At 50.2% G+C, this 27520-nt stretch overlaps 2 protein-coding genes across 2 annotated transcripts; one reads left to right on the top strand and one right to left on the bottom strand.

Moving 5' to 3' along the window:
* Positions 1-1415: 1415 nt before the first annotated feature.
* Positions 1416-5696, bottom strand: LOC143905682 (uncharacterized). The gene has a single exon (XM_077421235.1). The coding sequence runs from the start codon at positions 5694-5696 to the stop codon at positions 1416-1418; it is 4281 nt and encodes a 1426-aa protein (XP_077277361.1).
* A 1898-nt stretch (positions 5697-7594) lies between these two features.
* LOC143905667 (uncharacterized) lies at positions 7595-9021 on the top strand. The gene is made up of 4 exons (XM_077421223.1): positions 7595-7728; positions 7964-8074; positions 8286-8468; positions 8744-9021. The coding sequence occupies exons 3-4, from the start codon at positions 8286-8288 to the stop codon at positions 8942-8944; spliced, it is 384 nt and encodes a 127-aa protein (XP_077277349.1). The 5' UTR covers positions 7595-7728; positions 7964-8074; the 3' UTR covers positions 8945-9021.
* The last annotated feature ends 18499 nt before the right edge of the window (positions 9022-27520 follow it).

The following is a 27520-nucleotide window of genomic DNA, read 5'->3' as shown; positions in this document are numbered from 1 at the left end:
ACGTATATTGACAAATTAATTTATGAACTTACCAAAACTACACAATATCAGTAGATCAAAAAAAATATTTTCTAATAAAATACGCATTTTGAAATAACTTGGATATTCACAATGTGTGTCAAATGATAAGCTCTCGACCATGTGGCTGTAGAAAGGTTATCCACAGTTAAGACGATAAGAAAACAATAAGTTTTGAATAATAATAAGGGGAATAGTTAGTTATTATTTTTGAAAAGTCAATAGAAAAGTTTTCGTGCTGTTCCACTGCACATTGTGAAAAAGATGACTTTGATTAAATATACATGTGACACACTGTTCGAGAGCACGCGGTAGCGCGAGAAAGCGCGAGGTAGAAGACGACCACAAAAAAAGGGGACAAGCACAGAATTGAAAAATAAACTAAATATATTCAAAAATGTATAATGTACAGTTATTTACAGTCTTTTCCGTTTCAGGCAAAATACCGAGAGCGCGCACAGAGTTTAGCTCGGCGAAAGCGGCGATATAACGATTAAGTGCGAAAAGCGGTGATGAGCGGTGAAGCAAGGCGGGTGTATAATGATACTAGCGGTGATCTGCGAGCGAAAATCGATTCCGCGGCGCAGCGGCGGTCCCTTTAACACCTCCGAGGCGAAACTCCCTCCCTGCAGATTTCTCAAAATTTCGGGAGGGTGATTGGCCGTCGGAGTCCCGCGTCATGGAGCTGACGTCACCGATTTCACGTGGTGACCCGACGGGGTCGTCATCTGTTTTCGAGTGTTTTGTGTATAGCATGGATCGTTCCTTTGTTCTAGCGTTGTTATTTGACTTTATTATTGATGACAATGTTAAAGTTTCAGGAAAGCTAATCTCGAAAGATCCATGCTATACCGAATATTTCCGTGACAAGTTTCATGCGACGATTTTACGCGAACCTTAGTCACTTTCATCTTATAAAATGCGATCTCAAACATTCCCGCCCGCCTCGTCATATGTTGACGAAACGAGACGGTGCGCTCGCTGAGGCGAGCGCTGTCGCGGCGCGACGTATCGAGTGGCGATCGATTAATGGTCTCGATCCCGGCGCGAGTGCGAGCGGCCATGTTGCGAGGTGTGCGGCTGCGCATTGTCATAACACGCGACGATCTCGAGCGAGAAACATATTTCGTGCGATACATATGTTTCCGTGAATATGTTCCGTCGGTATGTGCATGGTGCTGAAACCGGGAAAGTGAAGTGATGTAACGCGCGTGTGAGTGGAGTTACGGCTGACGGCCGAACTCACTGATTTCGTGACGTGCACGTGGCACGTTGGCGGAAGGACAATTGTAACAATTACGTGAAGTGACGCGCGATAAAACGTAATAACGCGAAACGACGGACGGTGAGGAAAGCGCGAGCGATTCTACGCGAGAAAGCGAGGGCTGTTCGGTGGCTCACGTATCCTCGACGGTGGTGGTGGTGTCGGCGGCCCCAGGAAGCAGCACCAGTTTGACAAGGGGCCGGACGAATTCGGAGGCGGCCGTGCGGACGGTCACCACTCGAACGACGCCGTCGTCTCCAGGATGCAGCTTAACGATCCGTGCGAGAGGCCATCGATTCGGCGGCGAGATCTCGGCCCGGATCAGGCACAGCCTGCCGACCTCAGGAACGTCCTCAGCTGTCAGCCACTTTGGTCGAGACGCGAGGTGCTGAATGCATTCGCGCGACCACCGCTGCCAGAAATGATCGCGCATCTTCTGCACCAGGTGCCATCGAGACAAGGAATTGTCCGGCCTTTCCTCAAGTGACGGCTCAGGAGCCGCCAGCAGCGGTGCCCCGATGAGGAAGTGCCCCGGCGTCAGTGCTGAGACGTCGTCAGGATCATCAGAGAGAGCGTGTAGTGGCCGAGAATTTAGGCACGCCTCAACCTGAGCGAGGAAAGTGGCCATTTCCTCGAAGGTGAGGGTCGTCTCGCCGATGACCCGTCGCAGGTGGAACTTGGTGGATTTCACCGCCGCCTCCCAGAGTCCGCCGAAATGCGGTGCGGCTGGAGGATTGAAATGCCACCGAGTTCCGTGGGCGGAGGCATCATGAGCGATGCGCCGGCCGTCGGATGACGACGCGCGGAGAAGATTTTTTAATGCCCGGTCCGCTCCAATGAAGTTGGTGCCGCAGTCGGAGTAGATGTCCGAACAGAGCCCTCGGCGTGCAGTGAAGCGACGGAGGGCGGCCAAGAACGCCTCCGTCGTGTAGTCGGAGACTACCTCCAGGTGCACCGCTTTGGTGACGAGGCACACGAAGACGGCGATGAACGCCTTGTGCGCGCGGTGTCCTCGCCCTTTGGTCGTGCGGATATGGATCGGGCCGGCGTAATCCACGCCGGTTCGTTGAAATGGACGCGCCGGAGCGACCCGTGCCCGAGGAAGACTGCCCATCGGTGGTTGCGGAGTGGCGGCTCGCCATCGGGTGCAAGTGACGCACCGATGCAGCAGCCGTTTCACCACGGCTCTGCCTCGTGGAATCCAGTGGCGGAGCCGAAGAGTACCGAGCGTAAGTTGCACTCCGCCGTGGAGTGTTCGTCGGTGGCAAGACTCCACGAGCAGGCGAGTGAGCCAGGACTCCGAGGGAGCGATCATTGGATGGCGTTCGTCGTCCGGAATCAGAGCGTGTTTGAGTCGCCCTCCGACTCTGAGCACGCCGTGGTCGTCGAGGAAGGGACTCAGCTTGGCAAGTGGGCTGCGGTGCGGCACAGTGCGGCCGGCGGTGACGGCCCTGATTTCCTCCGGATAGTGCAGTGATTGCACCATTCGAAGCCAAAGGACGTGTGCCGCGTCGAGTTCCTCCGGAGTGAGTGTCGCCCGATCGTCCGGGCCGTGATCGTTGGTGCGGGAGGTGGTGCGTCGCCATCGTAGGCACCACGCGGTGACTCGCAACAGTCGGTGCAGTGACGAGAATCGAAGGAGCGTGTCGGGCTCCGTGTCGATCCTTCCGACGGCGGCTTGCACGACGGCCTTCCGTTCCGGCATCTCCGCGTCGGGGATCTCGTCGCTCTCGGCGGGCCACTGGGTTCGGTACTTCCGCAGCCACGGTGGACCCGTCCACCACAGCGGATGGCCGATCAGCTCGCTGGGCGCGATCCCCCGGGAGGCGCAGTCGGCCGGGTTTTCTCGTCCAGGAACGTGCCGCCACTGGGCCTCGGGGAGAGTTCGCTGGTTCAGCGATACCCGGTTGGCCACGAACGTCTTCCACCGGGATGCGTGACCCTTGATCCAGTAAAGTGTCACCCGGGCGTCGGACCAAAGGAAGATCGGTGCTGTGGACAAGCGTAAAGTGTCGCGAGCGTGTCGCGTTAATTTAGTGAGCAGTGCGGCCGCGGACAGTTCGAGTCGAGCGAGGGACACCTGTCGAATCGGGGCTACCTTGCTCTTTGCCATGAGCAAGTGCAGTATGGCGGAACCGTTCCTCGTGACGCGGAGGTAGACGGCCGCGGCGTAGCCTCGCTCGGACGCGTCGGCGAATCCGTGGATCTCGACTCGGGAATCTGCTCCGCTGTCAAGCCAGCGGGTCACGCGAACGAGTTCAAGCCGCGGAAGCTCCTCCAGGAAGCTCCCCCATTGTTGAGCGTCGGCCGACGGAAGAGGGGCGTCCCAGTCCAGCCCCTTCAGCCAGGTGGACTGGATGAGGATTTTCGCTCGGATCACGACGGGGGTGAGCCACCCTAATGGATCGAATAAGCGTACGGTCTCCGAGAGGACGCGCCTCTTTGTGAATACGGTGATTGCGCGCGGACGAATCGCGAAGGAAAATTCGTCTTCCGTCGGGTGCCAGCGGAGGCCGAGAGTGGAGTGTCCGTCTGTCTCCCACACGTGGAGGGCGCGTTTAAGTCGGTGCTCCTGCGGGATGCCGACGAGAACGTCTTCGGAGTTCGCGGCCCACTTGCGCAACGGAAACCCGCCCGCCGTGCAGAGTTCGCGCAGTTCGGTTTGCACGGCAACCGCGTCGTCGATAGTGTCCGCACCGGTCACGACATCGTCCACGTATCGGTCGTCCTCGAGAGCGATCGCGCCACGCGGAAACCGAGCCCCCTCGTCTTTGGCGAGTTGCAGGAGCGTGCGAATCGCGACCCACGGTGAGCACGTGAGGCCATAGGTGACCGTTGTCAGGCGGAGAACGCGCACGAGTAGTTCGACGGCACTTCGCCACAGGATCCGCTGGTGGTCACGATCTTCCGGGTGGACGATGATCTGGCGATACATCTTCTCGATGTCGGTGATCATCACGTAGCGGTGCCGACGCCAGCGCAAGAGCACGTCAGAAAGTGCCGGCAGGAGATTTGCGCCTGCGAAGAGGTGGTCGTTGAGCGAGTCTCCGGAGCTGGTGCGTTGCGAGCCATTAAACACTACGCGGAGTTTGGTGGTAGTGCTGGCTTCTTTCAACACGCCATGGTGTGGCAGGTAGCACACGCCGCGAGTTGTGTTCTCGTCCGACGGTGCTACGGCCTCCAAGTGCCCGAGGTCCTCGTACTCACGCATAAACGAGCGGTAGAGTTCTCCGAACCGGAAATCTCGGGCGCACTTGCGTTCCATGGCCGTGAGTAGTCGCTCAGCGGGCTTGCGGGTCTCGGCGAGGTGCTCCGGCGTCGAGGAGAACGGCAGTCGGACGACGTACCGGCCAGCGGGTGTGCGCTCGTGGGTGCGTACAAAGTGTTGCTCGCACTCCTCTTCCTCGGGAGTGAGCGCGACGGAGGCGGGAGGCTCGCTCTCTTGCTCCCAGAAACGGCGGACCAACTCGGCCAAGTCATGGTCGGCGGTACACTGGAGTGAGCTGTGGTGACAGTGGAGGGTCGCACCACAGCCCCCTGAAAGAATCCATCCCAGGATGGTTTTCTGAGCGATCGGCGTTTGAGGTTCGCCTCGGCGGAGACCATCCTCCAGGATGGTCGAGCACACCTCGGCGCCCAGCAACAGCTCGACTGGGTCGTTGGCGGCGAAGCGAGGGTCGGCCAGAGGAAGCCCTCGGAGGTGAGGCCACGAGGTGCAGCACTTATTCGCGGCGCCCTGGTAGAGCGAGAGACGCGGAAGCACGAACGCGACGGCGGTGAGAGTGGCTCCGGTGGTCTTCGACTTGATGGTCAGGGACACCTTGCCTCGTGTGGATCCCGACTGGGAGCCGCCGATGCCGAAGATAGACACTCGCGTGCGCGATCGCGGCAGGCGTAGTCGCTGCACCAGGGACTCCGACACGATCGACACTTCGGAGCCCTGGTCGATGAGCACCCGAACCTCGTGAGGATCTCCGTGCCGATCGGCGATAGTCACGCGCGCGGTCGCGAGAAGAATCGCCTTACTGTCGTCGGCCTTTCCGACGGCGGAAAGCGTGCTGACTTCCGCGGGGGGTGCCGTCGCGGAAACGTACGCGTCGTGCAACATCGAGTGGTGCCGCGCGTTGCACGTGAAGCAGTTCCGGGTTGACTTGCACTTCGCCATCTGATGATTGCCGAGGCAATTGAAGCAGAGCTTATTAGTCTCGACCACTGTCTTCCTCTCGCTGGCCACCTTGGCCTTGAAGTCGGGGCACCCCATGAGCGAGTGCTTCCCCTTGCAGAGCGGACACTGAGAAGGCTCGGAACGCTTCGCGACGTGAGTTTTCGCGGACCGTGATTGTTCACTCGCGGGTTTAGTGGTCTTTGGATTCGCTGCGTTCAGCGTGAGGATCCGTTTGTTGATGAAGGTCATCAGCGTAGCGTGAGTCGGCGGCTCGAAGGAGTCTCCCGAGGAGGACTCCCATTCCAGACGCGTTCGCGGGTCAAACAGTTCGACTACGAGGTGATTAAAAAGGTCCATGCCGTGCGAGTCGATGGGCCTTCCGATGCTTTCCTGCGCATTGACGGCGGACGTGACGGCGTTCTGGACGCGGCTGAGTTCGTCGGCGGTAGCGGCTTTCATCTTCGCCACGGCGGTAAACGTGGCGAAGTTGGAGCGTATCAGCTCTCTCTTATTTTCGTAGTGCTGGCAGAGCAGCTCCCACGCACGATCGTAATTTTCGCCCGTAATCGTTAATGATTTTATTATGTTTTCAGCCGGCCCCTTGAGGCATGAACGCAGATAGTGCAACCGTTCGACTTTCGAGATGGACGACTGCTCACCGATCACTGATTTGAAGAGATCACGGAAGGATGGCCAGTCCTCGTAGGAACCCGAAAATTCCCGTAATTGGATACGGGGCAGCGAAGTTCGCGACGCGCGGTCGGTACCGTGCTCCACCGGCGCGGAGGCTTGCGCGGGCTTGCGGCGATCGGCCTCGCCGGACAGGACGCTACGCTGCTGCACGTAAGCCATCTCGGCGGCCTCGAGTAAGTCTGATTGAGCGTACTCACTTTCAGCGTAGCGGCTCGAATCCTTGTAGCAGTTTCGAATCAGGTCGTGCTGACTCTCGAACTTTGCCCACAGGTCGTCGAGGATGCGAATGCGGGTCTCGATGGCGGCGAGGGTGATGTTCGCTTGCCCCATCTTCTTCAGGTTCTCTTCGGCTCTGGAGATACGTTTGAAGAGTTCGTGTTGGCTGCTGACCATGTTGCTCTGGTCGAGACTCATGGTCGTCTTCGGTTGGAGGAGGCACTCCCGAACTCGCGGTTGCCGGCGCTGATCCGGCTCGAAGGACCAAAATGTTCGAGAGCACGCGGTAGCGCGAGAAAGCGCGAGGTAGAAGACGACCACAAAAAAAGGGGACAAGCACAGAATTGAAAAATAAACTAAATATATTCAAAAATGTATAATGTACAGTTATTTACAGTCTTTTCCGTTTCAGGCAAAATACCGAGAGCGCGCACAGAGTTTAGCTCGGCGAAAGCGGCGATATAACGATTAAGTGCGAAAAGCGGTGATGAGCGGTGAAGCAAGGCGGGTGTATAATGATACTAGCGGTGATCTGCGAGCGAAAATCGATTCCGCGGCGCAGCGGCGGTCCCTTTAACACCTCCGAGGCGAAACTCCCTCCCTGCAGATTTCTCAAAATTTCGGGAGGGTGATTGGCCGTCGGAGTCCCGCGTCATGGAGCTGACGTCACCGATTTCACGTGGTGACCCGACGGGGTCGTCATCTGTTTTCGAGTGTTTTGTGTATAGCATGGATCGTTCCTTTGTTCTAGCGTTGTTATTTGACTTTATTATTGATGACAATGTTAAAGTTTCAGGAAAGCTAATCTCGAAAGATCCATGCTATACCGAATATTTCCGTGACAAGTTTCATGCGACGATTTTACGCGAACCTTAGTCACTTTCATCTTATAAAATGCGATCTCAAACACACACATAACACCAATGAACGACTTTTCTTTTCGCATCTTCAATTCTGGAGTGCGTTCAGGAATTACGCCTAGGCATACCTAGGTAATTTTAAAGCCCGGTCTACATAATTCGCGGTTCGCGAAACGCAAGACACACGCACAGTCCACATGTCACTCTAATCTCTCTGTGTATACAGGTTATTTTGACATATATACTGTGCGTGTATCTTGCGTTTCATGAACTGGGTACGGATCATGAAAATTATAGACAATAGACAATAGACTGCAGGGAGTGGGCGATCTAGTGAAATTCATTAGTCTATGGTCATGTTTGTAGTGCCGTATCATGCATTTTTTCCGGGTGCGGCACCCGGCACCGAATGACAGCCATTCACAGCTCAACTTATCGGAACTTGGGGTTATAGGTTATAATTTCTTCGAAGCTCTCATTATTATTCCAGGCTTTCAATCTCAATTTCAAAGGTACGTTATTGTTTGTGCACGTCTTCTGAAGAGTGGGAACATTAAATTTCGTACATATTACTTATACAACTGTTTATATTAGAAAATGAGGTGACAGCATTTTTACATTTTTTCAATTATTACTAATTATTTTACATTTTCACTCTTCATTAGTGCCTATACTTTACTCCTGTAAAAGGATTTTGCGATCTATAAAGCCGTTTTAAAGAACGAGCTCTGTTTTGTCGGTATTTAGGATCCCCTTAAGTGCCAATAAGCGGAAGAAGAAGAAGAAGAAGAAGAAGAAGAAGAAGAAGAAGAAGAAGAAGAAGAAGAAGACAGCTTAAAGGAAATAACAACCGCTGTGGTAAAGTTATAATTTTATAAACAATTTTACGTTTGTATATTCTGAAAACTTTACAAAATTTACATGAAAATATTATTGTTTATGTGAGATAAATTTTTTATACGATTAATACATCGGTTTCTTTAACAACTTGAAGATTCAATGTTTTCATTAACTTATATTATTAGTGATTGGTGATTTATACATAAATTAAATTTTTCTTTGTTTTTAGATGAGAACCACGGAAGAGCATTTCGGAATAATCCTCGATTATAGCGAGCATCATAGCGAGCTCATAACGAATAAATTTGTCGGAGCCAGAGGCAAAGAAAATTTGCACCGACAGTGGCAAGAGTTGGTGGACGTTTTGAATGCCCTGCAGACTGAGACGAGGACAGTAAAACAATGGAAACAGGTGTGTAAACAATTTTAATAAATTATAATTATTCATAGATTTTTTAACATTTGAGGCTCAATAATATTCATAATTCTATACAATAATAATATTCAAAGATAATATATGTATGTGTGTATATATATATATATATATATATAAATGAAGTATGCACGATTTTATATAAACAATAGCTTTATTTAGTACATGATTTAAAAAGATATATAAATTGACAATTTTGTTAGCTGCATAGTAACCGCAGCGAGCATTCATTGAATATAATATGGATTTTACAGGTTGTCGCAGACTGGAAATGCCGGGTAAAGAAGCAGTATGCTGAATTAAAGAAAGACTTCACAGCTACTGGAGGTGGGGCCCCGGTGATGGAAAACCTCACAGATCAGGAGATACGCCTCTTAAATATAATGGGCATGACTGCAGCAGATGGGGACGAAGGGCTACAGGAATACGGCTTGGAATTTGAAGTATGTTCGTAAAGAAATACTTATTTTTTACTTTTTCACCTACTATAATTTGATAAACATTCACTTTCTTTCTCTGTACGTACGTCTGTCTGTCTCCCTTTCTCTCTACTTTTTTTTCTATAATTTCAATATTTATTTATTTTAATTCAAGTAAACAATAGATGTTTTTTAGTAAATTTGTGGTATGTGTTGTCGACATCACAACTTTTATAGTTGAAACCGCTCGACTTTTTGTTCCTTTCTTGTTCCTTTTTCCTTTTTTTTTTCTTGTTCCTTTTTGCAGTATACATTCATTACTGACAAATCTTATCCGTTAAATCTTCAAACAGTAATTGTTCATGTTCTACAAACCTTGATATGTATTGTCGACGTTGCAAATTTTTACTTGATTCAGCACAACCTCGATTAATGATGTATGTGTATTTATAAGTATTATTCATTGTCAGTTAATTACTAAAGATTTCGTAGTGCACCATTTTTCATAAAGTAAAGTATATTGTAAAACTGAACAATGTACTTTTACGTTTCTCACGACTTCAATTTTTCAGAAGTCGAGCGGCCCTTGCAGCCGGCAGCTGCATTGCCGACGACTAACGACGACACCAAGAGACAACCCAGGATCATGGGGGATGTAGTGTTGCTACACCCCTTGGTGAAATACGATCAGGAAGAAAAGGGGTACAGACTGGCGTCACCACCCGGAGACAATGATGGACGAGCCAGCCCGGAGATCATACAGGCCCAGCGGCGTGTAGTCCGGACGGCAAAGTTGAACGTAGCGACAATGGCGGAGCGATTGAGCGCCATGCGACGCGGGGCGACCATTTGAGGCGCCATATGCGTAAAAATGTAGATAATAAAATAAATAGGCTTAAGGATTAAAAGATAGTAGATTAAGTGTCAAAAGACTAGGCACAAGAAAGTATATTTCTTATATTAGAGACATTCAGAGTTGCGTTTGTTTTCCTATGCTTTACTTTTAGTTGCGTTAACAACAATTATGGTTTAAGTTTATGGAAACCCGTCCGAACGAGGAAAATGTTTATTTACACCAAATAAAAGAGTTTAATGTGACTTGATAATATAAAATGCGAAATATAATTTATCCCGAGTACCCAGCGAACACTAAAACAATAAGTTAAGAACAAAGATTAAAAAGCGCGGGGAGACTCACCTAGATAACCCCTGAAGGGAAGGAGAGCCACTGACGCGCGGTAAAGGTGCGTTCACACGTACTAGGGGGTAACTAAAGAAGCCGAACCACCGAGCGAATCGGGATAAAATTAACGCGAGCGAATCACGGAGATGAATAATAACGTAAAGCCACCAACAAAAGTCCGACAAAGTGTGCGAAAACGAAAATCGGCTTACCACGGGCGATGGTAAGCACATCGGGTAAATAAACGACGCGAGCAATAAAGGTATGACGCGAGGGTAATTAGAACACCTCGAAAAGAGGATTACCGCGAATAGGTAACATAGCGAAATAATAGGTATCGAGATCGCATTACCATACGGGATGGTAAGAGAACCACGCGAACCACGAGGTCGCAGGACAAATTAAGAACGACATAGGGATAAGTAGGCCGCGAAAACACCGTGGACATCGGCAACCGATAGGAATAATATGGAACTCGCGAAATCGAGTTACCAAGGAAAATGGTAAACGGATTTCACGGAGGAAAAGCCGGAGCGGTAAAATCGAAACGAGAATACAACCGTCGCGGGCTAAGTAAACGAGCCCACACAGAACGATAGACCAATGTATGCGACAAGTGACCAGTGGTCATACCACGAGGCTTCACGAAACAGCGAGCGAAGCGTTAGCTATAAGTAATCCATTGTAAACGCGGGGTCCCATCTCTACCGCGAAAATTAAGGATAAAATCCAGATGAACGAATAATTAATTACGAATTAATGGAAATGGGACACCGGGTAGATTCTCGAAGGAATGTTCGAGAAAGATGAAAAACTTGTTATTGCGAGAGCCATTATCCCGAATAATAGGAAGGCGAATAATAAGACACAATAGGCCTTTTGTTCGAGGCAACATCTGCCTCAAAGGAACGCGGAAGCGATGTGTGGCACCTGGCATTGTAAGGCGAACAGGTGTGCAACAGATGTGAAGAGGCGGAGCCACGCCGAAGTGGGGAGGCAGCTCCGAAGTCGGGAGCCCAAGCGAAGCCCAAGCATCGAGGATTCCGCGCTAGAGCTTCAACAAGTACAGTCGATTCGGTCTTGAGAACCTTACGATCAACACTTAGACTCTGCGTAACATATCCCGCGGTAGACGCGTTAAATCCTAAGTCGGTCACGCGAAATTTGTACAACCTGAATTAAAATAAAATAGATGATATTTTATTTGATAAAAGAAATCAGAGTACTCAAATTTATTCGTGTGCGGGTAACCTACCTAAAAGACATACTTACCTGATCCTGATACTTACCTGTGGGCGATCCCAAGTCCGTTCGGGGAGATCCTAAGTCGGTCCAGCGCAGACCCAGAGACACAGTCAGCGGTGCACAGCTGCAGTCCAGAAAAGGTCCGAGGTGCTTGGTCCATCGACGATCCAAGATCCAGCGGCAACGGGGCGACCTGAAACAAAAACAAGGAAAGAGGAATCAGCGAGGCGTCGAAAGGTTGGGAAAATCCTAATATCTAGCGTTATCCTTTCTCGTTTTGGAGGTTAAAATTGAGTGGCGACCGTGTCGGTGACACCTAAATCTAAATCGGGGGGAATATCACTCCTCCGTTCGGTTACAGTAGAAAGATTGGATTCGACGGGAAAATCGAGCGTTGTGGTGCGTGCGTGACGATATGGCGTGAGCCTGAAATCTCGGAGACGTAGCGTCTAAAAAACGCACCGATAGCTTGCCTGGCGCACGGGAGGGAACAAAACCCGCATTGATAAAATGGCGACCGTGACAGGACACGCGTAATCGAATTGCGTGCGAGCCGCAGCGCGAGAGTGAACCGATCGAGAATAATAGTCTGCAAAGAAACCGTAGTTTCTTGCGTAAAGACGGAAAGCGTAATCCGTACGATAGTATACATAGACCGAAATTAGGCGTGCGAATTAAGAGTTACGGTGGGAGCGTGAAACAACGTGCGGAAAAGGACGCGAAGCCGCGATTAGCATCAGCAAATTCGTGACAAAAAAATTCGCGTGGAGAACGTACGACGTTGTCCACCAGGCCTTAACCACAAAGCCACGTAAAGGTCGTATCACAAAGGCGGTACGCGAAAGTCATAGGTGCTGTAACGAAACAAAGGTGATTAGTAGCGCGAAAAGGTGCATTCGATAGCACGCGTGTTAAGAATATCGAAACAACGTGCGCCAAATACGACGCGAAGTTGCGAAAAATAGTGATTATCGTGACAAAACAATTCGCGCGAAAAAAGGGTACGGATATTCTACGCGAATCGGCACAAAGCGCAGAGAGAACGCGAAAATTTCAGTAGAAAATAGCGTGAAGAGAGAAAATCTCGAAAAACAATCTAGACACCCGTAATACCTGGTATACGGAAGTCGAACACAGCGACCGAAAGTCACCACATACCGGGTGGGGCAACAAACGCGACGAGCGGACATTTCAGCTTTACATACCGGGTGGGACAGAAAAGGGTCGGAAATGGATCGAAGATATCCGAAACTAATAAAATCGTGGTAAACCGTTCGTTAGGCTACGGGATAGCGACACTAATAAGCGAGACGCGCGAACGTTGCAAAAAACGTGCGAAAAAGGGTACGCGTGGTCGTAACGCCAAAACGGGCGCACGATCAAGAAAACAACGCGGCTAAAAACGTACGAGCGTTACGGGCGCCGAAGAAAGTGATCGTGACCGGGAAAAGTTGAGAACGTACGCGAAAACGGCAAAACGAAGCCGAAAAAGGAGCGTCGTGGAAAAGCGGCGCGGGGAAAAGTCCAGACGGGCATGCCCAATTTGCAAAGGACACCCGTAGGCGTGAAAACGCGATCTAAAGGAACGGCAACACCAGAAGAACAAATTCTGGAGAACGCCAGAATAAACGCGAGTCAGAATCAAACTCAACGTGTTCCAATAATCGTCTATCGGGACGAAGAGGACGAAATGGCTCAGGCACAGCAGCCGAATGAAAACGCGTTACAAGGTAACGAAAGCGATGGTAACCAAGTATTAAACTTGAGTAACGAACCACCGCGAAACATGGTCGACATCAATGCGATGAGACAACAAAATGCGGAATTAGTCGGAATAATTCAGCAAATGACGGAAGAGATGCGACAATTGAGAGTAGAGGCGCGCGAAAATCGTGAGTTGCTCGAACACAATCGGAGCGAACGCGAGCTATCGGCCGGAAGACGGTCGGAGGAAAAAATAGACTCCCGTGTCTTCGACGAGGAACCCGCGCGACGCTACGCGCCACAAGAGTTAGTACCGTTAGGGGTCCGACTTCCGCGAGGGGGTTGGATAAAAAACCCGTTTGACGAGGTGACATATAGAGGAAAAAGCGATAAGCAAAATCCGATGCGATTTTTGCAAAAATTTGAAAAACTGGCATTGTACGAAAACGTTCCAGAAGACGAACAGTTGCACTATTTTGGGCAATGCATGCGTGGGGCAGCCAGTCAATGGTTTGAGCTTCAGATGGCGGAGGATATAACCGAAATAAAACGCTTGTTTACGCAGACGTATTGGGGATGCCAAGCACAGATGCGGTTTCGACAACGCGTGTACTTTGGAAAGTACCGAGCTAAAGAAGACCAAATGTCAATGGCGGAGTACGCTTTGAGCGTGGCCCGCCAAGCCAAGACACTGTTACCGCCAATGACGGACGAAGAAATAGTCCAAACCGTCAAAGAACACTTTGATACAGACGTGTCTAGAGAGTTGAGACCATCTGTGGTAAAGACGGTCAACGATATGGTGGAAATGTTAGACACCATAGAAAACGAAAAAGAAACGCGAAAGTTACGCGCAGATGCGCGACGCGCAAACGAGAGTAGCGGGAGTAACCGCACAAATAACGCAAGAGTAGCCGAAAAGGGGAATTCGACCAATCGCGGAGGCGCGAGCGACCAAAAGGCAGATGGACGTTACAACAATTCAGCCAGACGCGACACGGCGAACAAGGGACAGTCGTCGTACAACAAATCGCCAGGATGGCGGAAGACGGACTCGCCAGAGGCGCGGCGCAAGGGCGCGGTCGACATCGTCGAGCTGCCAGACAGCGGAGACGACGATGGGAAACCCAAAGTTACGAGATACACGCGGGAACGCGAGGCGGAAGCGAAGCGCGAACGCGGTTCAAACAAATCGTCGTGTGTGAAGAATGCAGGAAATTCATACGATCGCGGAAGAAAACTCGCGGCGATCACAGCCGGAGGTCACAACGATGACCAGTCAACACATGAAGAAGAAGATGAGAGAAGCGATATCGAGTCGAGCGAGGACGACCGAGAGTACGCGGACGAGAAAGCGTGTTGCGCGATAATACGCAACGGCAAAGGCACGAGCAACATAGCGGGTGGCGAAAAGATACCGAGCGAAGTCACCGAGAGCCCGGTAAACATCATTCGGACGCGAGAAATCGTTCGGGAACTCGACGAAGATATGGCGAAAAAGCAGGCGAAAGCAGTCGATCAGGCGGACGTGCCAATGATCGACATGAGATTCGGCAGATGCAGTACTAAAGCGCTTATTGATACAGGAGCGCAGGTCACGGCGATGACCCGTGCCTTTTACGACCAACTGCGCGAATCGAATGAGGAAATGGAATTGTTACCGATTAAGAAATTCACCCTGAGAGGAGCATTCTCGGAGAAAGGGTCCACTATTTCCAGCAAAGTACGAATAGTATTCGAGTACAAAAACGAGCGATACACGCACGAATTCTTCATAGTGGAGAACCTGGCATACGAAATAGTATTGGGAATCGATTTCCTGGTAAAATACAGGATGATGTTGGCTTGTGACGACGAAATCGACGTCAAGTTCCGTAAATCGATCAGTCCAATCATACGCGTGAATGCGATCGAACGCAAAAAAGAGGCGAAACAGCAATTGCAAGAAATGTTGGACAGACATGCCGAGCTGTTCAACGGAGAGATAGGTCGGGTGAACCATTATGAACATCGAATTGACATGAACGTGACGCGCCCGTACAAAAAGAAACCTTACCCGATACCGGAAATACACATGGATCGTGTGAGGAAATATATCAAGCAACTCGAACGAGAAGGAATCGTGAGGAAACAAGCGACTCAATACGTAAACCAACTGGTAGTAGTTATTAAGAAGAATGGCGACATACGGCTATGCTTGGACGCGCGAGAGATCAACAAAAACATGGCAAACGATCATGCGCAACCACCGACGATCGAGGAAATCTTTCGACGCATAGGAAAAAGAAAAGTATTTTCCACGCTTGACGTGAGTCATGCCTTTTGGCAGATTCCACTCACGAAAGATTCAAGGCAATATGCCGGTTTCCTATTTGACGGCCAAACCTACGTATTCAAACGAATGCCATTTGGGTTGAAGACGTCAGGAGCGTCGTTCACACGGGCGATGCACGAAGCCCTGGGTGACCAAAACTTCTTGTTGGTATACCTAGACGACGTTCTGATAGCGTCAGATTCATTGGAGGAGCACATGATACACCTCGAGTGGGTATTGACAAAGTTGGAGAAAGCCGGATTCAGACTCAATAGAGACAAATGTGAATTCCTGAGAGAAGAGATAAAATTCTTGGGACACACGTTCAACGAAATAAAAGCGGAAATAAACCAAGAAACACGCGAGGCGATAGCCAACTTCGAGAGACCGCGAAATAAAAAACAAATACAATCGTTTCTAGGGCTCGTAAATTGGGACCGTAGATTTATAAAAAACTTAGCGCGATTAACAAAACCGTTGGAGGAATTGTTAAAAAAGGGGCAAAAGTTCGAATGGACAACGGAACGACAAAGCGCCTTCAATGAAATTAAGCAGGCGTTCCGCGAAGCGCCAGACCTGTATCTATTTAGGCCGGACGCGAAATATGGAATATACGTGGACGCGGCGCGAACGGGTCTTGGGGCTAGATTGTACCAATACCAACCAAACGCAGAGGCGGAAACGCGACAGACGGTAGGATACGCGAGTCGAAGTTTAAAAGGGGCTGAAGTAAATTACACAGTCACGGAACTCGAGTGTCTGGCTCTGGTATGGGCACTACGTAAGTGGCATACGTTGTTGATAGGACGACACGTGCGCGTGCACACCGATCACCAAGCGTTAAAGTTCCTCAGCACCTGCGTACAAAACAATAGCCGAATTGCACGTTGGTTCGCGTTCCTGCAGGAATTTGACCTAGAAATCGAACATTTGCCGAGCCGAGAAAACGAGATAGCGGACGTGCTCTCGCGAAAAACGACAAACGCGGACGCGACGAACGAAATAAAAAGAATCGCTTTGATAAGAGACGTGAATCAGGGAAACGACACGCGAAGATGGATAGCCGTAATCAGGGAAGCACAAAATGCTGAAGAAAAGCTACGCGAGGCGATGCGAATTAACCCGGAAGCGATATACGAACGCGAGGGACTCGTACGAATCAAACGCGAGGGGAGCGAAAAAATTGCGCTACCGCGAGCGATCACGTGGAGAATCACGCGAGAAATTCATCAGCTATTGATACATTTTGGCACAGACAAAACATGCAATTTCTTGCGGCGATACTTTGACGGATCGAACTTTGAACGCGTTGCACGCGATGTAGTAGCGTCTTGCGAGACCTGTCAGGCGACGAAATATTATACGCGACCGACAGTGGGAACCGAATACTACGAATTACCGGAAGCACCGGGAGAAACGTTGTCGTTAGACAAATTCGGTCCACTACCGGCTACGCATCACGGATATAAATACGTTCTAGTAATCATGGATCAATTTTCCAAGTTCGTACGACTATTTCCGATGAAGGACCAAAAACTTGATACAATAACGCAAAACTTGGAAAATCGATTCTTTCGCGAAATAGGTATACCGCAAACGATCTTAACCGATAATGGAGGGCAATTTCTCACGGAGCGATGGCGAGGATTTGCCGCCAAAAAGGGTTTCGCGGTTAGGCGAACGTCGCCATATAATCCCCAGTCGAATCCAGTCGAACGCGTAATGCGCGAGTTAGGGCGAATTATACGCGCGTACAGTAGCCAGCGGCAGCACGCGTGGCATAGAATAATTGACCGCGCGGAGGAAGTGATAAACCACACCCGACACGCGTCACACGGCTTCACACCGGTGGAGCTGAATAACGGAGAAACCGGACATTTAAGCGCGATACATCCCGCGCTGATTCCTCAAGAAGACCAAGGAGAACAACCTTGGGCCGACAAGGTCGAACGAGCACGGCAACGACTCACGGAGGCGGCACGAAAACGGAAAGCGCAAGCTGACAAGCACGGGACGGCCGCATACGAAGAGGGACAACGAATCTGGGTGAAACTCCACCGAAGATCAGACGCTAGTCGAAAACTGACGAGGAAAATACACTTGGTGTACGAAGGGCCATACCGAGTACAACGGATCATAAGGCCAAACGCGTATCTAGTGGAGGACCTAGACGGACAAACGATAGGAGTATTCAATGCCCGACAGCTCAAACCTCATAGAACAGCAAAATTTCAGGAGAGGGAACCGGCTGACGAAAGTGACGAGCGACCCGACGAAGCGGACCAAGCCACGAATGACGGGGAGTCCGACGCACAAGGAACGTCAGACGAGGAGGAAGAATCTGTCGACGGACGCGCCCAAGACGACAATGACGGGGAGTCCGATGACGACAGACGATCCGAAAGCGACGACCAAAGAGAGGAAGAACCCGAAGATGCATACGCCACCGAGACACCCAGTGACGTGGACGATTGGTACGGCACGGAGAGGTGGAACGACGAAGACGATGGTGGGGACGTCGAGGAGCGAAGCGCCGACGACGGGAGAAGACAAGACAGTGCGCTAGCCGATCGCGAGAGCGAGACACGACGTGAAGCGAGAGGAATAGAAAGTGACGTGGAGGCCGAACCGGAGCAAACCAGCGAACAGTCAATTGACCAACCAGACGAACCAGAGGAGGGAGACGACGTGTGGATAATCGAAAACGCGAATCCGAACGAACGGAGTAGAGACCCTACCGTGGAGCTGAGCGACACAAGCCAGCGAGAAGAAGAAAGCATACCGGAGGAACGCTGGAGAGCGATTCTAGACAGATTGCTACTGTCATTTGACGACGAAGATAGAGGAGACGTCCAAGGGCAATACGACGTCATTGAGATATCTGATTCAGACGAACCAAACGTCGCGTGGATAAACGCCATGTGGATGGACGTGGACGACAGCGAAACAAGCACCGTAGATTACGAGGACTTCTGTCAGGGAAGCCGAGCGCACAGTAACATGGAAAGGGGAGGAAAACTATTCCTAACAACCAGAAGGAGGAATGGAGTACTTACCCCGGTGAGCGAGCAGCTGGAGGAATCCCACGAAAAAGAAGAGGACAAACCCATGCGACATGAGGATGAACCCATACGAGGCGATGACGAACCAATGCAAGCCGAGGACGATCCAGATCACGAGGACGGCGATGAGGACATCCCGGAAAGAGAACAGCTGAAACTGAAAATAAAAAGAGAAAGGTCAGTGGAAATAACAATAAGACAAGAAATAACAATTGAACGCATACAAAAGGATCACGCGAGTGCGCGAAAATTACCGAAACGGCGAAAACCGCGTAACCCGAAAACACTAAAATGGCGAGCTAAATTACGTACTAGACTAAAGCGGCGCGACAGTAAAGGTCGGTTTGCGAAAAAGAGGACAAATGGAACACACCCAGTGGAAAGTACGAAACGCGCAAGACACCCGGTGCGTGCGAAAATTCGGAGCGCGACGCCAATACAGCGGGCGATCCTAAACATTAAACACGAAGAACAACTGGCGGTCCGGCGCAAGAAACGCCAGCTCAAAAAACAGAAACAGTCGTCGACAATCGAACTGGAGAGCGGAGACTCTTCGGGACACCTCGAATCCCCGCTGACGGGGAGTATGCAGCCGGCAGCTGCATTGCCGACGACTAACGACGACACCAAGAGACAACCCAGGATCATGGGGGATGTAGTGTTGCTACACCCCTTGGTGAAATACGATCAGGAAGAAAAGGGGTACAGACTGGCGTCACCACCCGGAGACAATGATGGACGAGCCAGCCCGGAGATCATACAGGCCCAGCGGCGTGTAGTCCGGACGGCAAAGTTGAACGTAGCGACAATGGCGGAGCGATTGAGCGCCATGCGACGCGGGGCGACCATTTGAGGCGCCATATGCGTAAAAATGTAGATAATAAAATAAATAGGCTTAAGGATTAAAAGATAGTAGATTAAGTGTCAAAAGACTAGGCACAAGAAAGTATATTTCTTATATTAGAGACATTCAGAGTTGCGTTTGTTTTCCTATGCTTTACTTTTAGTTGCGTTAACAACAATTATGGTTTAAGTTTATGGAAACCCGTCCGAACGAGGAAAATGTTTATTTACACCAAATAAAAGAGTTTAATGTGACTTGATAATATAAAATGCGAAATATAATTTATCCCGAGTACCCAGCGAACACTAAAACAATAAGTTAAGAACAAAGATTAAAAAGCGCGGGGAGACTCACCTAAATAACCCCTGAAGGGAAGGAGAGCCACTGACGCGCGGTAAAGGTGCGTTCACACGTACTAGGGGGTAACTAAAGAAGCCGAACCACCGAGCGAATCGGGATAAAATTAACGCGAGCGAATCACGGAGATGAATAATAACGTAAAGCCACCAACAAAAGTCCGACAAAGTGTGCGAAAACGAAAATCGGCTTACCACGGGCGATGGTAAGCACATCGGGTAAATAAACGACGCGAGCAATAAAGGTATGACGCGAGGGTAATTAGAACACCTCGAAAAGAGGATTACCGCGAATAGGTAACATAGCGAAATAATAGGTATCGAGATCGCATTACCATACGGGATGGTAAGAGAACCACGCGAACCACGAGGTCGCAAGACAAATTAAGAACGACATAGGGATAAGTAGGCCGCGAAAACACCGTGGACATCGGCAACCGATAGGAATAATATGGAACTCGCGAAATCGAGTTACCAAGGAAAATGGTAAACGGATTTCACGGAGGAAAAGCCGGAGCGGTAAAATCGAAACGAGAATACAACCGTCGCGGGCTAAGTAAACGAGCCCACACAGAACGATAGACCAATGTATGCGACAAGTGACCAGTGGTCATACCACGAGGCTTCACGAAACAGCGAGCGAAGCGTTAGCTATAAGTAATCCATTGTAAACGCGGGGTCCCATCTCTACCGCGAAAATTAAGGATAAAATCCAGATGAACGAATAATTAATTACGAATTAATGGAAATGGGACACCGGGTAGATTCTCGAAGGAATGTTCGAGAAAGATGAAAAACTTGTTATTGCGAGAGCCATTATCCCGAATAATAGGAAGGCGAATAATAAGACACAATAGGCCTTTTGTTCGAGGCAACATCTGCCTCAAAGGAACGCGGAAGCGATGTGTGGCACCTGGCATTGTAAGGCGAACAGGTGTGCAACAGATGTGAAGAGGCGGAGCCACGCCGAAGTGGGGAGGCAGCTCCGAAGTCGGGAGCCCAAGCGAAGCCCAAGCATCGTGGATTCCGCGCTAGAGCTTCAACAAGTACAGTCGATTCGGTCTTGAGAACCTTACGATCAACACTTAGACTCTGCGTAACATATCCCGCGGTAGACGCGTTAAATCCTAAGTCGGTCACGCGAAATTTGTACAACCTGAATTAAAATAAAATAGATGATATTTTATTTGATAAAAGAAATCAGAGTACTCAAATTTATTCGTGTGCGGGTAACCTACCTAAAAGACATACTTACCTGATCCTGATACTTACCTGTGGGCGATCCCAAGTCCGTTCGGGGAGATCCTAAGTCGGTCCAGCGCAGATCCAGAGACACAGTCAGCGGTGCACAGCTGCAGTCCAGAAGAGGTCCGAAGTGCTTGGTCCATCGACGATCCAAGATCCAGCGGCAACGAGGCGACCTGAAACAGAAACAAGGAAAGAGGAATCAGCGAGGCGTCGAAAGGTTGGGAAAATCCTAATATCTAGCGTTATCCTTTCTCGTTTTGGGAGTTAAAATCGAGTGGCGACCGTGTCGGTGACACCTAAATCTAAATCGGGGGGAATATCACTCCTCCGTTCGGTTACACCCTAACTAAAATTTGTAATGTCGACAATACATATCAACGTTTTGAACATGAACAATTATTGTTGAAAGATTTAACAGCCTAGTAATTGCCATGAATGAAGGTATATTGCGAAACTGAATATAATGTATTATACATGTTTAATGAATTAAATTTTTCAGAAGTTGGGTGATGTCAATTATAAATGTTGTGATATAAACACCACATACTACAAGTGTACTAAACAACATAAACAATTATTGTTTAAAGATTTAATGCCTGCATTAATTACTCTTTTCATTTGGTTTCAGGAAACTGACGAAGTTATTGAGCTTCTCTCCGCAGAGGATACAGAAAGTCCGGGTACCAGCCGAAATAAGAGGCCCCGATCTGCCTCACTGCCGAACCACTCGGAGTCGTCCAGCCAGCGAGCGCGTTCTTCCGAGTTAGTGGACAGTATTAGTGAAATGAACAATAAATCTTTGAGTGTCCTGAATGACATTAATGGAAATTTAAAGCGAATCGCGGATTGTTTGGAAATTATTGTGAAACGCGCGTTTCCGGAATAATAAATGATAAATATACAAATACATGTTTATTGATGTGTATATAACAAAAAGGCCATGTAATATATTACAGAAATAATATATACATATTATATATATATATATATATATATATATATATATATATATTGTCACGACTTTTTGCACTCCCGGACCGCTCCGGGACGTGAGCCGGATCAAAAGGACTTAGGAGAGCGGGATGGATGGCCTCTCCAGTGATTTCCTCGCACCTCCGATACTCCACGAAATGTTCCGAATGTTAGACGCGTACCTTCGCGTCCACGAAATCGCGAAAACCTAAACGAGACGCGAAACGAAGTGTGGAGGTGCGTGGAATCGGCTAGCTTGACCTAATCACGGGCGGGGTTAATGAAGGGCGGCACGGCACTCGGCGGGGTGACACGTTAATTTCATACTCAGTCAGATAACAAAGAATATAATCTTTATTGAGTACTGGTTGTCGGGAAAATGACAACGTTTATCCATCCGGCTTCGATCAAACACAAGATAATTTCGATAACTAAATCAAGAATGCCGGTGGCGGGGTGTCGAGATTCCTTTAACAGAACCAATATTACTGCGGACGCGAGACACCCACGGAGTATTAACTGGGTCTCTAATAAACCCGCGGAAGGTTCTATTCTCAAACAATTAATAATATGATATGAATAATATGAATAATAATAAGACGCTTAATATCACTCACGAGAGTGAGATTCAACACAAAATGTCGCGAAATAAGGGTACGTCACGCTTGGATTGCGTGGAAACCACGTCCGGGACCGTACGAAAACTCTGTCGCAATAATATCTTAGCTTAACGCGAGATATCCGGCTCGGGCGCAACGGGAAGGCGCCGAGTCATTTAACCAAGCCAGTCGCGATATCGCTAATAATGTTGGGCGCCAGGTGTGGAGAAGGCCACACCACCTTTGACTCGAAGTGCTCTTCTAATCTCCACGGAACGCCAGGAAGAACTACGCAATTAACATCTAAACGCACGAAGCGTGTGAACGCCGGTACTTTATTAACGCGAGTATAGGACGCAGCGCAAGCAATACCGGACGCAAAGTTTCTCAGCGCGAGAGCACAATTCTCAGCCCGTAATCACGAGATCCGAACACCGATCGATACGCTAACACCGACGCTCGAACACCAGAATTTCCCGACGCGAAAAAACGGAGCGCAATGGACGAACTACCGGCCCGTATGCGGCCGTATACCAAGGTCGCGAGGACAACGCAATATACTCGCGACATCGAACGCATCAACGCCTATCGCGATCTCCAGGGGTTCGCCACAACGCTGGTACCACGGTTCCGCGGCCACGATACCATCCCGAGGCCCTTCGCTCTCGTTATCGATCGCGAAATTACACTCAATCTTAACATACGTTATCCCGAGCGAGAGCGTGTACCGGAGGGCGGTGTCGTGGCTTTACATATCGCGATTTACGGGCAACCTCACCGGGAATACGCCTCCTCCTGGGCTCCTCGCCGTCGCCTTCCACCACGATCCTCGATCCTCCAGACGAATATCGAAATACCCGACTCGGGGTGGCTATCGCGTATCTTACAAAACGATTCTCGCCGACGGACGACCAGAGAGTGAAAACGCTAGACCCGCTCGATTGCGGAATCGATAAGGTACCCCTTCCTGAGGGGCGCGCGAGCCAATCGGGCGCGAGCTTGCAAGCCCGCGGTGTCCCGGCGCAGTGCTGTCGATACGAGATCCTTCGGGGGCGTGCAGCGGTCCCTCGGCGGCGTGCGACTCCTCAATTCTGTCCTTAGCAGCGGACGGAATTCGGTTCTCGCCGGTGTGTCTCCGGTTTGACCCTGGGGCGGTGATCAGTCACCCCGTAGGTCGATGTTTTGTAGAGATCCTTTGCTGAAGCCGGGTGTTCACCCATGCGCTTGGGGCCCCGCTATCGGCGGCCTCGTCCGTCGCTGCCGTACGTGCCGCCCGCCTGCCGCGCTGCTCTCGCCAGCCCGCGATCTCTGCTGCTTCCGCGTTTGCCACCCCTCCCGGGTCATCGATCGTCCTTGATTTTCCTCGCCACGTACTCCCTCGACGGTGTGCCGTGGTGTGGGTGAGGTGCCGCGCGTATTACATTGCAAAAAAAAAGGAACGTCATCAGAACGTGGAAACGCAATTAATTATGACCCCTGGAGATCTCGCCGTTGCCTCCCTGGTCCGTCCCTGGGCGCGAAATTCCGCGTCTTGTGACGGCGGCGGGGCGCCGCGACGATGCGGCGAGCCGCAACGTCACAACACCCCACCCCAAGAAGAAGCATACCGGGCGCGGCTGCCCCGTTTAGCCACTCGCCCCCCGGGGGTGACCATAGGAACGCCACGCAATCGAGACCTCCAGCTCCGGGCCTCAGGACAACGGAACGAACACAAGTAGGACATCACAACAGAACTAAACAAAAAAAACTGTCGTTGGAAAAAAAGAAATTAATAGCTAAATTTATCCTAATAACCCTTCGGCCCACCCCCACGCCTTGTAGAACCTCGGAAATCGTAATCCGGGAACGCAATCCATTATCTCCCCGTTACCCCGTTTCGGACCTGTCCACGCGGCGCGGTCGGACTCCTGTACGACAGCCTACGACGGCGAAATGCCTCCCGCTTGTTGTCGACCGTCTATCCAAAACCAAACCTAACACCAAGGCGGAGGAGTTACCCTCCTTTTTGGTCGAGTACGCCGGCAGTACTCGGCCATAACTTGCCGGGTCGTTTTCGACCAGCGGCCCTAAGTTTCGCTACGCCGCCCTCGGCGAGCATTCCAAAACCAACCTAACGCGAAATGACGTGTCGACCGCAGAACGAGAGCGCGAATATGTTCCATCGTGGCCCTATTACGTACGGTCGGACCGGCGCGGTATCTCGGGTGCGACGGCCGTTCACGGCGGGTTTCCTGCGATCCGGAAATTGACGAAGGACGGAGGTCTTTGGGTGGGTTAAGGACTTCGCTTACAGTTTGCTTACAGCAATTTATTTATACACAAGAAGGCAATTACGGCACTAGGTATCGCAAAAAAAAGATTATTTCCCCCCCCCCCCGACGCAACGAAAAAGAAAATTTTTGGTATCTTGGTGCCGATCAAAAAAAAAAGGAAACGAGAACTTTCTCCATGGATCTTTCCTTATTTCAGAGCCCGTGCGTCAGCCTACGGAAAGACACTTGAAAGCGTGAGCCCCAAAATAACAACAAAAGAAGAACGCGAATACTATTCATAATAAGGTTTCAGATCCTTGATGTGAATTTTTCCGATCGAGTGGCCTAATGAATCGGCAAGCTCGTATACAACTGGCGACAGAATTTTTCGTACGGAAAAGGGGCCATGAAATTTTGTAGACAATTTCGCGGAAACGTGCTGAGCGGCGGACGATAAGACGTGCTGTCGTTTCAACACGCGGTCGCCCACCACGAACTGGCGATTTCGCCTACGCAAATTATAATATTGGGTTTGTTTCATTCGAGCCGTCTCTAAATTTTCGACAATCCATGTCCGTAACTGTTGGATCTTCTCCATTTTTTCCCTCCAAAGGGTAGGATCGGAGTTCTCCACCGCGACAGCTTCGGCTTCCCGTCCGCGAGATAGATTAACAGGCTGAGGTTCCCTCCCGAAATTTAGAAAAGCGGATGTCGCTTGCAGCGAAGTATGGTGTGCGGAATTGTACGCGAAACGAAACTCGTTAATATGTTGGTCCCATTCGCGGTGGTCCCGTTCCAAGTAAGCGGTAATCATCGTTTTCAATACGCGATTGACTCGTTCGACAGGGTTCGCTTGTGGGTGATACGGCGGTACCGTTGTGTGTTGAATGCCGTACCGTTCCGCTAACGCGTGCAATTCTCGGTTCAAAAACTCGGTGCCGTTGTCAGTTAACAAGACGCGCGGGGCTCCCCAACGAAAAATAACGAGGTCTTCGATAGCCTCTCTGATTTTCTTGCCGGTAGCCTTACGTAACGGGCAACACTCGATCCACTTCGTGAAAAGATCCTGCACCACGAGAAGATATGCGTGCCCCGATTTACTGGGCGGGAGTGGCCCCATTATATCCGCGGCAACGACCGTCCACGGAGCCTCTATTACGCGTTGACCCATTAACCCCGCGGGAACATCTTGCTCTACTTTAGTCCGCTGGCAAGTGTCACACCGGCGCACGTACTGGGCGATCTCTCTATACATCCGCGGCCAATAATATCTTGTCGCGACACGGCGGTACGTCTTCTCGACGCCCAAGTGTCCGGCCTGAGGCGGATCGTGGTTTTCCCGAATAATATCCCCCCGCGAGTCCTTCGGCACGACTAATTTCCATCGATTAAGGTCCTCCACGGTTTCGTTTATTACGGGGTGAGGTCGGCGAAAGTATAGCTGATCTTCCTCTACTTTCCATCCCGGGAATCGACGCGGTTTCTCGAGAACTTCTCGGAATCGTCTAACATACCAGTCATCGTCAACCGCGGCGACAGCGCACACCTCGACATCCTGCTCATATATTCGCGAAAGCGCATCCGGCACGTGGTGCATCGCACCTTTCCTATGTTCGATACTGTAGTCGTACTCGAGAAGTTCGAGGGCCCATGGCTAGACGTCCGGTAGGATTCTTTAGGTTATGGAGCCAGCGTAGACTGCTATGGTCCGTAATAACCGTGAAGCGATAGCCCTCGAGGTAGGGTCGGAATTTCGTAATTGCCCACACGACCGCTAGGCATTCCTGCTCGGTTGTCGAGTACTTTTTCTCCGCGTCGGACAGGGCTCTACTCGCGAAAACCACCACATGCTCGTGACCGTCAATCTGCTGTGTTAGCACAGCGCCTAGACCCACGGAGCTTGCATCTGTTTGCAGCACAAACGGCACGCTAAAGTCCGGACACGATAGGGTTGGCGGGGACGTCAGACACTCCTTTATTGTGTCGAAAGCGGACCTTTGTTCTTCGCCCCATTCCCACACCTGATTCTTTTTAAGTAACCGCGTTAACGGTTCGAGAAGAGTAGCACACTGCGGGATGAAACGACGGTACCAAGAGGCCATGCCGATAAAGCGGCGTAACTGTCGGAGGTTACGCGGCGCGGGATATTCCCTAATCGCAACAGTCTTGTCGGGATCGACCTTCAAACCCTCCCGTTGGACTAAAAATCCGAGGTACTTTACTTGCGAGCGACAGAATTTACTTTTCTCAGGATTAATCGTTAAGCCCGCCTCGCGAATACGCGCGAAAACTCGTCCCAACCACTCGAGATGCTCTTCGAAAGTTTCGGTAGCCACGACGATATCATCCAGATACGCGAACGCGTAAGGATCCATTTCTGGTCCAATTAAGCGATCTAATAACCTCTGAAAGGTGGCGGGAGCTCCCGTTAAGCCAAACGGCATTCGCTTAAAATGAAATAAGCCTTTTCCCGGTACCGCAAAGGCCGTGATTTCCTTGCTCTTTTTTGATAGCGGGATCTGGAAGTAAGCCTGGCTGAGGTCGATGGTCGAAATATATCGTGCCTTACGCAATTTGTCTAAGATCGCGTTCATATACGGTAGTGGGTACGCGTCCTTTTTCGAGACATTGTTCACGAGTCGGAAATCTAAACAGAAGCGATACGTCCCGTTAGGCTTTTTAATCATGACGATAGGCGTCGACCACTCGCTCTGCGACGGCTCTATTATACCGGCCTTTAGTAGGCGATCTACTTCCTCGTAAATGGCTTCCTTTATTTTCGGTGACACGGGGTAACAACGTTGCCGAATTGGAGGGTGGTCCCCTACATCGA

Source organism: Temnothorax americanus, unplaced genomic scaffold (assembly GCF_048541705.1).
Source record: "Temnothorax americanus isolate GAGA-0224 unplaced genomic scaffold, ASM4854170v1 Scaffold65, whole genome shotgun sequence".
In the NCBI taxonomy this organism is placed as follows: Eukaryota; Metazoa; Arthropoda; class Insecta; order Hymenoptera; family Formicidae; genus Temnothorax; species Temnothorax americanus.
The sequence above is the reverse complement of the archived record's forward strand: the minus strand, read 5'-3'. Positions and strand labels throughout refer to the sequence as shown.